Genomic DNA, 16,238 nt, shown 5'->3' with positions numbered 1-16,238 from the left:
AATCGATTTCACAAAAACCAAAACGCATCATATACCACGGTAATTGTAAAGAAAACGTGCTTGTTACAACAGTTTCTTGTTTATATGCTTACATAGTTGAATGTGTCTGACTCTTCCTAACACACACATCATGAAATGTGATCTTTGAGGTGAACACATGTGACTTAACTGGGTGGTTCTGGAGATTGTTGCATCATCATGACTGCATTCTTATACTGAATGGACTATTTCTAAATGTCCCCTGCTAATGGATTTAAAATAAACACCACATAATATCCTACCAACCATGTTTCCACAGTTAAATGAAATAGGGAAGCCATAGCCTGCGGTGGTTTTAATGCCCCAAAGCCTCTGTAGGGAAACCTTGACGTAATTCGCAGTCACTGCACTGGAGAGGACAAAAATTAACTTAAGAACAAGCAATTACAGTCAACTAGGCCTTCCAAAAATCAAGGAAATGCTTAAGGTGTATGCAATAAAACACTCCTTCCTTTGCTTCCACCTACTCTGTAAAACCCTTAACGCTACCTCCTACAAGTGGACATGCTCAATCATCTGAATAGATCAATTAAACGGTCAAATTAACCCTTGAAAATGTGAATGTACATCAGTTCATCATTTACCAGCACACAGTATCACCTTCCATTTTGCCCACTTGCATTGTGGGTCTAAGAGTCAGTGTGACCTCTTTCCCTGCCCCTCGCTGCTCAGTCTTGCATGTGCGCTTAAGACCTCAATAAAAGTGCCCTCACTTGCCCAGACTTCACTCTTGGTAATGGCTCCCCACCGCGCCTGCGCAGACAGGTTGCCACCAAGTGCGGCACATGCGCACAGGGGACTTGTAGCACAGACCTCTCCTCTTGGGACTAAACCTACAGTCACGGGCTTCTTTCACCTGCCCAGGTCTATCCAGCATGAGCCTTGCATCTTGGCTCAACCAGACCCATCAATCCCACCTTACGTGGCCCTTCTCACACACCACCCCCAGCCCCATTCCTGATCCATGCTTCGGGCCTAACACTGGGCACAGAGCCCAGCTACCCCTGAATTTGCACTGGGAAGAGACCCTCTGCCTAAATGCAGCTTGCAAAGCCCAACAGAGAATTTTCCCTTCAGATTCTGTCAAAGTTGACCTGTTGGGCCCTGATATTGCCCTCCATGCCTCCACAGTCAGTCCCTGATCCTCCTTTCAAAGAACAGCTCAGAGGACAGAGTTTCCGGCAGCTCCACCTACTGGGTGGCCCAAGTTGATGCTCAAAATTTCTTGAGGCTCAGACTCAGATAGAGGAGAGTCAAGCACTTACAACTTGGTGAATCCTTTTCACCTATCTGGTTAAAACAGTGCTTCCTAGGTAACCCAAAGCATCCCATCTTCCGTTCCCGGGACATCCTTTGAGAGTCCACATTTAGAATTAACCAAACACTGGGCGCCTGGGGACGCCTGGGAGGCTCAGCTCACATGGTTAAGCCGCTGACTTCTGCTTAGGTCTTGATTTCACATTTGGTGGGTTGGAGACCCACTTTGGGCTCTGTGCTGACAGAACCTGGAGTCTGCTGCAGATTTTGTGTCTCCTGTCACTGCCCCTGCCCCTCCTCCCCCACTCTCTGTCTCTCTCTGTCTCTGTCTCTGTCTCTTTCTCAAAAATAAATAAACATTAAAAGAATTCTTTAATAAACCTAACCAAATAGGTAAGGAAAATTACTGGCCTATTAAATATCCCTCTAATCCACCCTTCTTTTCTGTTTCCAAATCTTTTATCTATATTTGTGCCATTAAGTCCAACATTGTTTCAAGATTACTGATGATACAAAAGAAGATAAGCCATCTCTAAACCCAGGAAGGCTCACCGAGCATCCAAAACCCACCTGGAACAAAGGAATGTGCAGTACCCAATTCCCAAGGTTTTAGAAAGATTAACCCACGTAATATATGTCTGATTCCCTGCACAGTATCTTGGACAGACTGCATCCTCCTATACCTAGACCATGGAAAAGATGCTCAGTAGACATTCGAGAATGAGTACCTATTATTTACCCCAAACAGCCTTGCTCAGACACCCCTGCCTTATCTAGTCCCTTTCCAACTTGCAGAGGATGAGCAGAAAAGGCCATCTTTCCAGAAGCTGTTAATCTTCACACTGGCAACAGCAGTGTTTATGTTGAGATAAGATGGTTGGGTGTAAGGGGCTCGGGTGTGCTCTCCTGCTTTCTCTAGCTTAGTGCTACTGGAAATGTAGTCTTGGGTTACCAGCCTCAATGGCTGTTAAAAGTACAAACTAATGACCTTCGTTTAGTCCTAGGGAATCATGATATCTGAGTGTGGGGCCCTAGAATCTTTTTTAATGGTAACCTGAAGTGATTGGTATATACATGAAATTTTGACAAGCAACATTTAGAAAAGTTCTTCTCAGCTTTGCCTTCCCGTTGGGATACCCTGTGTAGTGTTTTGCACTATCATCTCCAGTGTCCCAACCCCAAAGATTTTGGCACTTAGTTCTTGATGGGGCCCAGCATCAATTAGGTATTAATGAAGTGACCCAACTTATTCCATTGTGAGGCCAATGTGAACACTGAGGCTCCCAGGTTCTTTTTTTTTTTTTTTTTTTTAATGTTTATTTAAGAGAGAGCAAGGAGGGGCGCCTGGGTGGCGCAGTCGGTTAAGCGTCCGACTTCAGCCAGGTCACGATCTCGCGGTCCGTGAGTTCGAGCCCCGCGTCGGGCTCTGGGCTGATGGCTCAGAGCCTGGAGCCTGTTTCCGATTCTGTGTCTCCCTCTCTCTCTGCCCCTCCCCCGTTCATGCTCTGTCTCTCTCTGTCGCAAAAATAAATAAACGTTGAAAAAAAAAATTAAAAAAAAAAAAAAAAAAGAGAGAGCAAGGAAGTGAGCCAGGGAGGGGCAGAGAGAGAGAGGGAGATAGAATCTGAGGCAGGCTGCAGGCTCTGAGCTGTCAGCAGAGAGTCCAAAGCAAGGCTCGAACCCACAAACCATGAGGTCATGACCTGAGCCAAAGTTGGACGCTTAACTGACTGAGCCACCCAAGCACCATGCTCCCAGGTAGATTTCTGAGGATGGGGGACAGGGTCTGGTCAATAAGGAAACCTCTATGGGGAAAGCTGCTCTGTATACTATTTGACATGGGAGATTCAAACTACCCACACATTCCTGATGTACCAGTATTTGTGCATGTCTGCAACAGACAAGGGTACCCAAAAGTGGGAGAGGAATAAATCACATTGGGGCCTCCACTTAGAAACTGCCTGTGTGTAGAGATTTTCACCTGGCACCCAAAAGCAACGGAATAGCCTTCAGATCACACAGACCCTCACTGGCCATGGAGAGGCATTTGGGTTTCACTGTGAATGCCATGGAAGACATTGGCACAGAAGGGAATTTTTAGAGGATGTAGGAACATGAGAAGAGGGAGACAGGATAGTCCCTCTGTGACCACCTCTGTTCACCAGAGAAATAAACACACCACAGAAATAAACCTAGGTTTCCAGAATCAGTCCACTGAAGCAGAGCTTTCAAAACCACAGTTTAAGGTCAAGTTTTCTCCTTTGATCTTTGGCCCTTTGTCATCTGGTGCATTCATTCCCACTTACCTGTGTGTGTGGGTACTGTCTCCTTTCTCTTCACATGCCAGGGCTTTTTCCTTTTCCAAAAATCTTGACTAGATCCAGAGAGAGCAAGACCTATTCACCAAAAACAAAAGAAAACAAAGCAAAAAACATGAGTCTTGCTGGAGAATCTAGGATTTCAACTCAAGCATTATGTTTACCAGAGAAGACAGCATATTACAAAAGATATACAAAATTATTTCTCAAATTCCTGATGGGAACCTGAGGGGAAGTCGGTGGTAACTGTTACATCCTTAAGAGGAACCTTACACCTGAGGGGGTTTGCTGTGGTCAGACACTCCCAGCATTGTTCTAAAAAGTGTTTTCCCCACCCAGGGATCTCAGGTCCTAATCCTTCCCTTTCTGCTTACTGAATCCCATCTTTCCCTATCAAAATTCTAAGTTAGGCCTGAGTAAGCAGGAAGGTTTCCCATTAATTTATGAGAGTTGAGTGCAGGCTTTTCCTCAAAGAGAGGTAACAGGGTCTCCTGTACAGGAATTGGGGAGGGTCAGGTCCATGTAGCACACTGTTCCTATGCTGTAGCAGAATTTGTGGGCTCCTGTGGGAGGGGAGACACCCTGAAAAAAGGGGAGGGAAACTCAGAGATTGGTGCCCAAGTGGGAGATGACAGTTTCTGAATAGCTCTTGACACAAAGGACTGGGAACTTGGGCCTTTTTTGCATTTCAAAGCCCTGCCTGCAGGAGATCATGTTACAGGTGGAGAGGCTGTGTTGGTGTCTTTACAGACATTTTCTCCTACTTCAGCTGGAATTTCTCCACAAATTCTTCTGAGAAAGAAATCTTGAAGAGGAGGTGAAAGAAGAAATGGCCAGTTCTCAGGTAAGCCTTGCGTCCCAGGCCGGAGGACCTGTCATCTTTTTCTCCTGAATTCCGTGCATATAGAAATTGCAGGGCACCTAGGTGTTTCAGCCATTTGAGCATCAGACTCTTGATTTGGGCTCAGGTCATGATCTCAGCCTTGCATCAGGCTTCCTTCTGAGTTTGGAGCCTACTTAAGATTTCCTCTCTGTCCCTGTTTCCCTGTTCTCCATTTATATGCATCCTCTCTCTGTAAGAGAAATTAAAAAAAAAAAAAAGGCAACGATTTTTTTTTTTTTAGTTCTGATGGTTCTGCTTTATGTTTTCACCTAAGTTTTAACCTTCTCAGAAATGATATTCTAGGTTATGTCTTTAGAACACTTCTCCCCTATATCCCAGACACTTTGCTCCATTCTCTCCAACCTGGCTTCCAGTAGGGCATCAACAGTTTTCACTTTGAATTAAATTCCTGCAAGTATTGAAAATATTCCCTTTGTGACAGATCCAGAGGCGAAAGTGTTGAATCCAAGTGTCCTTTTGCTTGTTCTGGGATAGCACTTAAGGAAAACAGTTCCCATTTAGGTCTGATCTGGATGGTTTCTCTGCTCTGGGTAGAGAAGGTTTATGAAAATGCACAGATACACCAGAGGGATATGAGGCACAGAATAACCTGGAATATTCCTGCTCATTAGGATGTGGAAAATATACTTTAAAATAGTCTAGACATTACAGGACATGGAAACTATATGTGACTGAAGGCTGTATAAATGCACTGTATCCTCAAAGTTGTTTATATTCTGATGTACTGTTTGGGGGTCACAAGAATACACTGGTGATCGTGTGTCCTGAGGTGTGCCTTAGGCACTGATATGAACGGTGTACTTACAGCTGATGTTACCTTGTATTCCTTGGCCTTGGCTCTCTGCCAGATTTCCCCCCAGTAAAGTTCATATTTTCCTTCTTATCAGTTGTAATGATTTTAGGTAGAGTTCCCGAGCGATTTCCAGACACCGTCGCATTTAAACTGGTACCTTCTTTCTCCTGGTTTCTCTTTCTCTGTAGTTTCTTTCTTTTTTTAAGTTTATGTATTTTGAGAGACACAGAGCAGGAGCAGTGGAGTTGCAGAGAAACCATGAATCCCAAGCGGGCTCCACAGGGTCTGTGCAGAGCATGACTCAGGCCTCAAACTCACAAAACCATGAGTCCTTGACCTGAGCTGAAGAGTCAAATGCTTAACTGACTAAGGACCCAGGCACCCCTCCCTTGCAGTTTCTGTGAGGAAAACAAAGGCAGAAGAAATGTAGGTAAAATTAAATTGTCTTACAACTTACAACCCACTGAGAAATACTTAAGACTGGAAGAGGAAGATATTCCTCAAGGAATTTACAACGGCTTTAATGTTAATGCTTTTCTAGAGGGGAAAAGCAAGCTTCCCTTGACAATAGCCAGACTTCCAGGATACTGTGTGTCCTCTTTAACCTACGAAATCCCTTCAGAATCTTTATTCCACCCCCCCCCCAACTTCAAGTATATAATGAATGTCTCCTCACAATCACACTGCAGCTCATTCTTCCCACATGTCCCGTCCCTGTGCTTTAATAAGATCAGCCTCGTTCACCAAAAAGGTCTCAAGAATAGTTTCTTGAGCATTTATTTACTCCTGGCCCACCTCACATCAGTTTCTACTGAGCAATGAAGTCCCTCGACTTGTGTAGTAGATGTGATGACTTATGGGAGCAAAGGTTCTAAATCAGTCAGACCTTTATCCTGTAGGTTTTTATTTCACTGCATAGTCATGACACAGACATACTTTTCTATTTACTTGTTTGTGTTTTCAGAAAAAGAAGAATGACATAATTAATATGTTTGAGTGACTTAAAATCCTGAAATACCATAGAGCACAAGTGATGGTTGAAACAAAACCTTTCAATGAGGGGTGTCTGGGTGGCTCAGTCAATGAAGTCTCCACTCTTGATTTTGGTGCAGATCATGATCTCAGTGTTCATGAGGTAGAGCCCCATGTTAGGCTACGTGCTGACAGTGGGAGCCCTCCTGGGATTCTCTGTCTCTGTCCCTCCCTTGAATTCACTCTTTCTTTATCAAAATGAATAAACATTAAATTTAAAAATGGCGGGGCGCCTGGGTGGCGCAGTCGGTTAAGCGTCCGACTTCAGCCAGGTCACGATCTCGCGGTCCGTGAGTTCGAGCCCCGCGTCGGGCTCTGGGCTGATGGCTCAGAGCCTGGAGCCTGCTTCCGATTCTGTGTCTCCCTCTCTCTCTGCCCCTCCCCCGTTCATGCTCTGTCTCTCTCTGTCCCAAAAATAAATAAACGTTGAAAAAAATAAAAAAATGGCTTTCGAGGTGCCTGGTGGCTCAGTTGGTTAAGTATCTGACTCAACTCAGGTCACCAATCTCACAGTGCATGAGTTTGCGTCCCACAACTAACTAACTCTCTCTCTCTCTCCCCTTCTCCCTCTCCCTCTCCCTCTCCATCTCCAAGCCTCCTTGGATTCTCTGTCTCTCTCCCTCTCTCTTTCCACCCTTCCTTACTTATGCCTTCTGTCTCTCTTTCAGTAAAGAATAAATAAATTAAAAATCTAAAAAACAAAAAAAGGTTTCCATGAAATACTATGTTACGGGATCACTGAGCACTATGGTCAAGATACTGTTCTTGAGGTACTGTATGGTACAAGACAGGGAATTTACCAAAATAGTACAGGCACAGGACCCGTGGGCAGAAAGAAATGTACTTTGGCTGCATGAAGCTTATATGTTCATGGGGGAGGGTAGTTGCACAGAGTGTTCAATCGCAAATATTTCTTTAAATTGATACTTGCAAAACTACTGCAAGATTTCTCTGGTGGCTATCATTTAGTTCAATAATAACTATTGGTGAGACATACGAACATTCAGGAGACCCTTTTAAAAATGCAGCATCCAGAGGCACCTGTGTGGCTAAGTCACAGCCTGGAGTCTGCTTTGATTCTCTTCCTCTATCTGCCCCTCCCCCTTTTACACCATGCTCTCTCTCACAATATAAATAAACATGGAAAAAGGAAAATTGAATGCACGACCCAGTCTTTATTTGATGCTTATCCAAACTATGCAGTCCCTAGGTCAGACTTCTGTGGTGAAGGTGAACATGTTTCTGTTTGTATCCTTCATCATAGTAGAGTCAGAAAAAAAAAAAAAAACCAACAAAACTGTTATATTCATATCATTCTGTTTGTGTTCATAGTGTGAGTAAAAGACCTAAGCATTATCACCTACAACTAGATTGAGGAGTTTCATGCCATCAAAATGTTTTTTGATTGTTTTTTTTAATTTATTTTGGGAGAGACAAGGGGGGGCAGAGAAAGAGGGGAGAGAGACAATCCCAAGCAGGCTCCACACTGTCAGCATAGAGCCTGAGGTGGGGCATGAACTCACAAACCTTGAGATCATGACCTGAGCTGAAATCAAGAGTTGGACACTTAACTGACTAAGCCACCTGGTCACTGCTCATTGAAATTGGCTTTTAGTCATCCTGATAATTTTCTATTCTATCACGTTTAATGTTATATAACTCCTTTCAAAACGTATGGATGTGTGCATGGAATGTATAAACGTGGGTCCATTTTGTGTGCATACCTTCTTCTTTCCATCAGTCTTCTCAGGTTTTAACACCTGCTGTGAACATTGATTTGGGGTCCTTTGTGTATATTGATCTGTGTGTCCTTTTAGATCAACTCTAGGTCAGTTAACCTGGGTTAAAATCTGATCCATACCAAGTACTGGATGCTTGACAATATTCACTAAAAAGGATAATGTGTTTCCTCTCTTGGATTAGTATTATTTATTTTCCATGAATTTATGAGAAACTGTTAGATGCTCTCTACTAGCCAGGAAATGCTTGGAAAGCCTTGTTGCCTTTCTTGCTATTCTAGAAGAACTTGTAATTGGTATAAAACCCGTTCAGCTTCAAGTCCTCAAAGAGTTTTCGAATTTGAGTTCTACTTCTTCATTATTGAAGTATTTGTATCCCTTGTCCCATAGACTAATGTCTTGTTAGAAATGCAAAAACCTACCCCATCTCAGAACTCCTGAACAGAATCTGCATTTTAACAAGATCTCCAAGGCACTGTTGTGAGTTCTATTCAGATTAGGATATACTAAGTATATTTGTAACTCACTGATACTTCCCACTAAGAAATAGACACCACATGTACTGTATGATGGAAATACAGGATTCCAAAATGTGTATGCCCGTGTTGATGCCTTTATTTTACAAATTCTCTTGAATAAACACAATATTTATAACGGTTCATACCTCAAATTCAAGAATATATTAGAGCATAATACTGTGTTACAAATTGTCTTACTGCAGAAAGCAAGAAACTCATCTAAGCAGGAACCAGTTCTCCTAATATAACTGAACAAACAGGAATACAGTCCTTGGTGAATCACAAAAAAACTATACCAAGTGGGGATGTCAGACAAAGGAAAATTGATTTACAGGAAATAAGGAGATCACAGGGAATAATGCCAAAAGCAGAGACTCACAGAGGAATGGGGAATCATTTCCTTTTAAAAAAAATTAAGTTTATTTATATTGAGAGACAGAGAGAGCAGGGGAGGGCCAGAGAGAGTTGGAGAGAGAGAATCTCAGGCAGGCTTTGCACTGTCTGCTCTGTCAACACAGAGCCTAATGTGGGACTCAAACTCACAAACCATGAGATCATGACCTGAGCTGAAACCAAGAGTCAGATGCTTAACCAACCAAGCCACCTAGGCGCCCCGGAATGGTTTCCTTTTATTTAGGGTTAGGGTAGATATTTAGAAAATGAGCCTGGGGATAAGGTTGTACATGAGCCTTAAGAAAACAGTTCTATACATTCACTGTGTGTTACATAGTAAATGAGGTTTGTGCTCCTCCTTGGGTGGAGATTTTAGCATTGTAATGAGGTAAAAGGGAGCTCCTGGGTGTCCCAGTCCCTTGAGCTTCCGACTTGATTTAGGCTCAAGTCATGATCTCATAGTCTTAAGATCAAGCCCCAAGTCAAGCTCCATGCTGAGCATGGAGCCTGGTGGGATTTCTTCTCTCTGCCCCACCCATACTTGTGCTCTCTCTCTCAGGAAATAAACTTAAAATATATATATAGTGAGATAAAGGTAACTGTTCTCACTTCATGCTTACTCTAATGTTCATCTGCATAGATGTGAGTCGGGGGTTAAGGTCAAATTGAGACAATGGAAGCTCTTCCTCAGGGCAGTCATTACCTTTGTTGGATACTTTCTGTTTCCACCACAGGACAGTATGCCCATGGGGTGTTTTGCCTGAAGTAAAAGGTAAGGTGGAAAGAAGAGGTTAAGTAAACTGAGGGACTAAGGTCAGTGAGCACCTGAAGGTAAACACTGAAGGTGTGTTCCAGCTGGTGTCATGAACTCCCCCTTGCATCTTAGGGATCCTGATGACCTCCTTCTGTGTCCGCTTGGTAACTGGTATTTATTGCAGGGACTGCTGACCTTCAGGGATGTGGCCGTAGAATTCTCTCAGGAGGAGTGGGGATGCCTGAACCACAGTCAGCAGGAACTATACTGGGATGTGATGTTAGAGACCTATAGACACCTCCTCTTCTTGGGTGAGGATAACTCCCTCCAGATTTCCCAAACCACACTCAGGTTTTGTTCCTTCCTTTGAAGACTGTCTCTTGGAAGCTTCCCCTTTGTATGACTGGGATTCAGATCCCTACATAAGGGAAAGAAGTAGGAGTTTTTAGATGGAAAAAAATACCTTCATGATGTTTTCTTTCAAGTTAGTTTTCCCTTCCTTAGACTAACCTCATCATTTCTTAGATTAATGGCAATTCTAAACATTGAGTGCCATAAAATGGTATTTCCATCTTCAATACCTATTTCTACTCGTTATGGTAGTGGTAATACTTGGAAGTGGAGATCAAGATGTAAACCTTGGAAACCATCCTGGGTGTTCTAAAGGGGCTATTGGGCAACAGAATTTGGGAAATCATTTTCCAGAATTGTACAATGTCCTCTCTTCTCCACTGAGTCCAGTTGAAAAGTAAAATCTCCAGCAATACTCCTATTCCTTTTTTCTAACAAACAGGTCTTGTGTCAAAGCCGGATCTGGTCATCTTTTTGGAACAAAAGAGGGAGCTCTGGGATGTCAAGAGAGAGGAGACAGTAGCTACACACCCAGGTAGGTGGGAATGAAGCCGATGACAGAGGTGAGGTGCCGTTGTCCAGGAGGAACATAGACATGAAAATGTGGTTTGAGCAGCCCTTTTTGAATGGAAATTAGTTTGGGAAACCTAGTTTTATGTATCTTCCTCTCACAGTGGACTTCTGCTTTCCAACACATCATGCACTTATATTCTCTAAGGATTCTCCTTCAGTTCCACTGTAGGTCCTTCATGTCCACAGTGAGGTCCTCCATAATCTGACTCGTTCTCCGTTGTTTTGAGTGTTTGGGGAAATCTCTGCATTTCTGAGGAAGTCTATGTTAATTCATTTCTGAGTATTTGCCTTGTGTGAGACGTGTGTCAGGGTGGTGGTGGGCATATTGGTGGTTGGCACAGAAATCCCAGGAACACTGGGGCAGATACCACATGTTATCTGGTTTATGCTTTCCAAATTTATGGAGGCATTAATCTTAATCATACAAAATTGAGACGCACTAGTTTCATCAGATAATAAAACACCCCCCTAAAATGAGAACACGTAACCCTTTATTTCATTTCAAAAGTTCAGTTTTGAGGGCGCATGGTTGGATCAGTTGGTTAAGCATATGATTTCAGCTGAAGTCATGATCTCACAGTTAGTGAGTTTGAGGGCCACACAGGCCTCTGTGATGACAGTACAGAGCAAGCTTGGGATTCCATCTCCCTCTCTCTCTTTGCCTCTCCTCTACTTGGTGTTTATCTCTCTCAAAATAAATAAAAATAAACGTAAAAAAAGTAAGAGTAGTTCATTTTTTTTTTGTATCAACTAAACTAAGAGATTTCCGCTCTATATGTTTTGTTCCTCAATGGTGAAATAATTTAAAGCACCTATTATTTTCCTAGAATTCCTACACAAATTAATGCCATAGGGCAGATACAACATTTAGAATTTAAAACTCACAGCCTATAATAAAGTCTCAATTGTTAGATTATTTCTTAATAGTTTAGTCATTGTATAATTTTGCCTTGTATAATATGAAGTTCCTGTGACTTTGTCATATATGTTTTCACTTTCTTACTAGTTAATATATGAGATTACTTTATGATTTATTAGATCAAAATTAAAAAAAATAAGTTTATATTTGAGAAAGAGAGAAAGTGATCATGAGCGGGAGAGGGCAGAAAGAGGGAGAATCTGAAGCATCCTCCAGGCTCTGAGCTGTCAGCACAGTGCCTGACATGGGGCTTAAACCCACAATTCACATCATGACCTGAGCTGAAGTCTTATGCCCAACCGACTGAGCCACTCAGGTATCCCTAGATCAAAAGTTCTGATATGACATGGGTGTGTACTTTATTAGAAATGAGGTAGATTATCAGTAAAATTCCTATATTTAGAGAAAAATGTTTTAATTATAAATGTAATTTTACATCAGGAAAAATGAATCATTAGTGTTTCTACTTCCCTCAGAATGTATCTGAATTTGATCTCAAAGATTTTTTTTTTTTTTGTAAAGTGCTTGTTGGCCTGTTTACAACATTGATGGTGTTTGTTTATTTAGAAATGAAAGGTTTTGAGGCACCTAGGTGGCTCAGGGGGTTGAGAATTTGACCCTTCATTTCACTTCAGGTCATGATCTCATGCTTTGTGAGTTCTATCCCTGTATCAAGCTCTGTCCTGACAGCATGGAGCCTGCTTGGGATTCTCTCCCTCTCTCTCTGCCCCTCCTACTTTCTCTCTTTGTCTCTGTCTCTGTCTCTCTCTCCCTTTCTCTCTTTCTCTCTTTCAATACACTTGAAAAAACTTAAAAGAAAGGAAAGATTTTTGTATGCTTGATTCTAAACAATGGATTATACCCCTAAATTCTGTGTCATTGGAGGGATATAGTAACATAATACACTATTTAATGTCTTTTAGCTGCTTAATTTGTACAAGTTTTCCTTAGAGGTTTCATGGTTGATTTTAATGAATATAGTTTACAATTTTACCATCCATGAACACATGCCAATAATTGATAATGTTCCTTTTTTCATGGGTACACAGTCACAGTTTAATATTAGGGGTACATAGGATGTCAGGGTGCTCAGTTGGTCAAGAGTATGGCTATTGATTTCGTCTCTTGATTTCATGGTCTCACAGTTTGTGAGTTCAACCCCTCTGTTAAGTTCTGTGCTGAATATAATGTTTTGTTACACCTTTAAGATGTTTTAAGTAATCTCTAAAGAAACTGCAATGAAAATATGTACACAATACATCCACCAATAAATAGATAATGAAATTAATTCTATTATTATGACAACTCACGTAGACGTGAGACAACATTCACTGATGACTAACTCAGGGGAGAAAAACACAGGACGATTCACAAAGTATCATGGGTAATATTTCTACACATGAATACTTAGATCATTTTATTGGCAAAGGGCATACAGCTGATTCATTTTTGAGTTACAGTGACATTGTCTGAAAATGTAATGAGTCAAAAATTGTCACCCTATAACAAAATACACAGGTAAAAACAAAACCACACTTCAAGCTGAAGTTGAAAAAGAATGCTGTGTAAAGTCCTATACAAAAGGAAACACATTACTATGGAATTGCAAAACCAGAATAAGACAAAATATAACCCAAAAAATTCTACATAAGGTGAATTATTTAAAGGAAACCTAGTATAATTTTATTTTTTTGTTTTGAGAGAGGGAGCACAGGGAGGGGAGGAACAGAGAGAGAAGGAGAGAGAGAGAGAGAGAGAGAGAGAGAGAGAGAGAGAATCCTAAGCATGCTGTGCACTGTCACCACAGAGCCCCATGCAGGACTCAAACTCCTGAAATGTGAGATCATGACCTGAGCCGAAATCAACTGTCAGACTCTTAACCAACTAAGCCACCACCCATGAGCCCTTTTGTGGCTATAATTATAAATTGTTTGCTTTTCATAAGTTTTTAATCTTTTTTTAATTTAGTTTTGAGAGGGAGAGACAGAGTGTGAGTATGGGAGGGGCAGAGAGAGAGGGAGACACAGAATCTGAAGCAGGCTCCAGGCTCTGAGCTGTCAGCACAGAGCCCAACACAGGGCTCCAACTCACGGATGATGAATTCATGGTCTGAGTTGAAGTCAGACGCTGAACCTACTGAGCCATGTAGATGCCTCTGTAGATATAATACTAAACTGTGACTGTGTATCCATGAAAAAAGGAACATTTTGAATTATTGACATGTCTTCATGGACAGTAAAATTGTAAAGTATATTCATTAATATCAACCATGGAATGCTCTAAATGAAAACCATTATGAATATAGCACTTAGAAGACATTATTACACACAATTTTTAAAAAATCAAACAAGAAAAACTTTCATTTAATTTATGGTTTTTATTCTTCCGTGTATTTTGAGTGACAGGAAAGAATGGAGGAGGGGCAACGAGAGATGAGAGAATTCCAAGCAGGGCCCACACTGTCAGTGCAGAGCGGGATGTGGGGCTGGAACTCACAAAGGATGAAATGATGACCTCAGCTGAAACCAAGAGTCAGATGCTCAACCCTCTGAGCCACCCAAGCACCCTAAAACCTTTCATTTCTAAATAAACAAACATCATCAAAGTTGTAAAATATGCCAACAATAAGTTTATAAAAAAAAATTTTGGATTTAAATTCAGATACAATTCGAGTGAAGTAGAAAAACTAATGATTCTTTTTTCCTGAAGTGGAGTTCTCTGATTTCAGTTTTGTGTATAAGAAATATTAATTGTATTCATCTGACGGCAGAAAGTGGAATGATTTTACTTTTATTCATTACCTTTCAGCTGTATCTTCAAATGATACCCAGAGCCCCCTTCCAAAGATGAGCAGAGAAACTTCTTTCCAAAGAGTGTCAGTGGGTAGAGAAAAACATAGTACCCTTGAGAATGGATGCTTAATGATAGACTGGAACAGTTTTGGAGAGAGACAATGCCATCAAAGATCTCATGGAGCACATATGCAAACAGAGACAACTGCCCACTATATGAATCTCACTGCCCCAAACAGTGAAGGATATAAAACATTTTGGAAACCACCCCCCTTTCTAAGTCCACTACTTCTGCAAGGCAGTGTGTTTCTATAATCAAAGGCTCAATTCAAATGGTCAGACATATTTGCAGAACAAAAATTTGGAAAATCTGGAAAGTGACCTAGCCCATGCTGAAAATTCTTATTTGTACTATTTTGACAATAAGATTGCATTAACCTTTCAGTCAAATATTTCCGAAACCAGAGATTGAAAAAGGAAGACAAAAATGGTAAGTGGTATACATTTGAGGGGTCCTTCCTTGAGCAGTCGACCTTAAAACAAAACCACAGCATTTTCAATGAAAACAGAATTGCTCATTGTAGTGAATCTGGGAAAATATTTAACCAGGATTCAAACGTTAATAAATTTCTAAGGACTCATTTGCCAGAGAACCTTTGTGACTGTACTAAATGTAGGGAAGTCTTTTATTAAAGCTCAAACCTTATTAGACAGAAGAGAATACATTTGGGAGAGAATCCTTCTGAATATACTGAGTGTGGGGAAATTCTTAACCAGTCCTCCAATGTTGGTGGTCATCAGAGGAGCCACGTGGGAAAAAACCCATACACATGCAATGAACATGGAAACATGTTTAGTCAGTCATCAAGACTTAATATCAATAAGACAATCCATATTGGGAAGAAAGTTTACATTTGTAAGGAATGTGGCAAAGCCTTCAACTGGCACTCAACACTAATTCTACATCAGCAAACGCATACTGGAGAGAGACCTTACAAATGTGAAGAATGTGGTAAAACTTTTAAGTATGGCTCATCACTCAATGGACATGGGAAAATCCATACAGGAGAGAATCCTTACATACATAAAATATGTGGGATGGCCCTTACCCAACACTCACCTCTTACTGAACATCACAGAATTCATACTGGAGAGAAACCTTACAAATGTAAGGAATGTGGCAAGGCCTTTACCCAGCACTCAAACCTTACTTGATATCACAGAATCCATACTGGAGAGAAACCTTACCAATGTAAACAATGTGACAAGGCCTTTAGCCAACAATCACACCTGATTAAACATCACAGAATTCATACCGGATTGAAACGTTACAAATGTAAAGAAGGTGACCGGGTCTTTAATGAACCCTTGACACCTTACCTGACATCACAAAATTTCTACTTTACAGAAACCTTAACAATGTAAAGAATGTAGTAAGGTCTTTAATCACTCTTCAACCTTTACTCATTATCACAGAATTCATACTGAAGGGGTGCAGTTTGTCAGCCAAAAATATGTCTTGTTATTTAAATTTTTTTAAAAAAATAATTATTTATGAGAGAGAGACAGCACCAGCGGGTGAGGGGCAGAGAGAGAGAGAGAGGGAGACATGGAATATGAAGCAGTCTCCATGTTCTGGGCTATCAGCACAGAGCCTGATGTGGGGCTTGAACCCATGAACCCTGAGATCATGACTTAAGCCAAAGGCGGCAGATGCTTAACCGACTGAGCCACCCAGGTGCCCCCAACATTGCTATTTTGAGGAAAAAACAGACCAAAAAAAAGCTAGAAACCCAGTATAAGTTTCTTATGTAAGACACATTTTCAAGCGTGAGGAAAAACTCCATTTAAGGGTG

General features: G+C 41.3%; 2 protein-coding genes and 1 pseudogene across 2 annotated transcripts in view; all 3 read left to right on the top strand.

Annotated features, from left to right (window-relative positions):
* The window catches only part of LOC124511667 (zinc finger protein 850-like), a 29,472-nt gene extending 28,472 nt beyond the window's left edge, over nt 1-1,000 (top strand). Inside the window, exon 5 of the mRNA XM_047079057.1 lies at nt 942-1,000. Coding sequence (XP_046935013.1) covers nt 942-1,000 — 59 coding nt within the window. The remainder of the gene's footprint in view (nt 1-941) is intronic.
* Nucleotides 1,001-4,443: 3,443 nt separating this feature from the next.
* LOC124511666 (KRAB domain-containing protein 5-like) lies at nt 4,444-10,647 on the top strand. The gene is made up of 3 exons (XM_047079056.1): nt 4,444-4,458; nt 9,932-10,058; nt 10,541-10,647. The coding sequence occupies exons 1-3, from the start codon at nt 4,444-4,446 to the stop codon at nt 10,645-10,647; spliced, it is 249 nt and encodes an 82-aa protein (XP_046935012.1).
* A 4,584-nt stretch (nt 10,648-15,231) lies between these two features.
* Nucleotides 15,232-15,807, top strand: LOC124511665 (zinc finger protein 829-like; annotated as a pseudogene).
* Nucleotides 15,808-16,238: the final 431 nt, after the last annotated feature.

The sequence above is a fragment of the Lynx rufus genome, unplaced genomic scaffold (genome assembly GCF_022079265.1).
Source record: "Lynx rufus isolate CCGP_SWC_20201006 ecotype Redwood Valley unplaced genomic scaffold, mLynRuf1.p SCAF_16, whole genome shotgun sequence".
NCBI classification, from domain to species: domain Eukaryota; kingdom Metazoa; phylum Chordata; class Mammalia; order Carnivora; family Felidae; genus Lynx; species Lynx rufus.
Note: the sequence above shows the minus strand (reverse complement) of the source record. Positions and strands in the feature narration are given on the sequence as shown.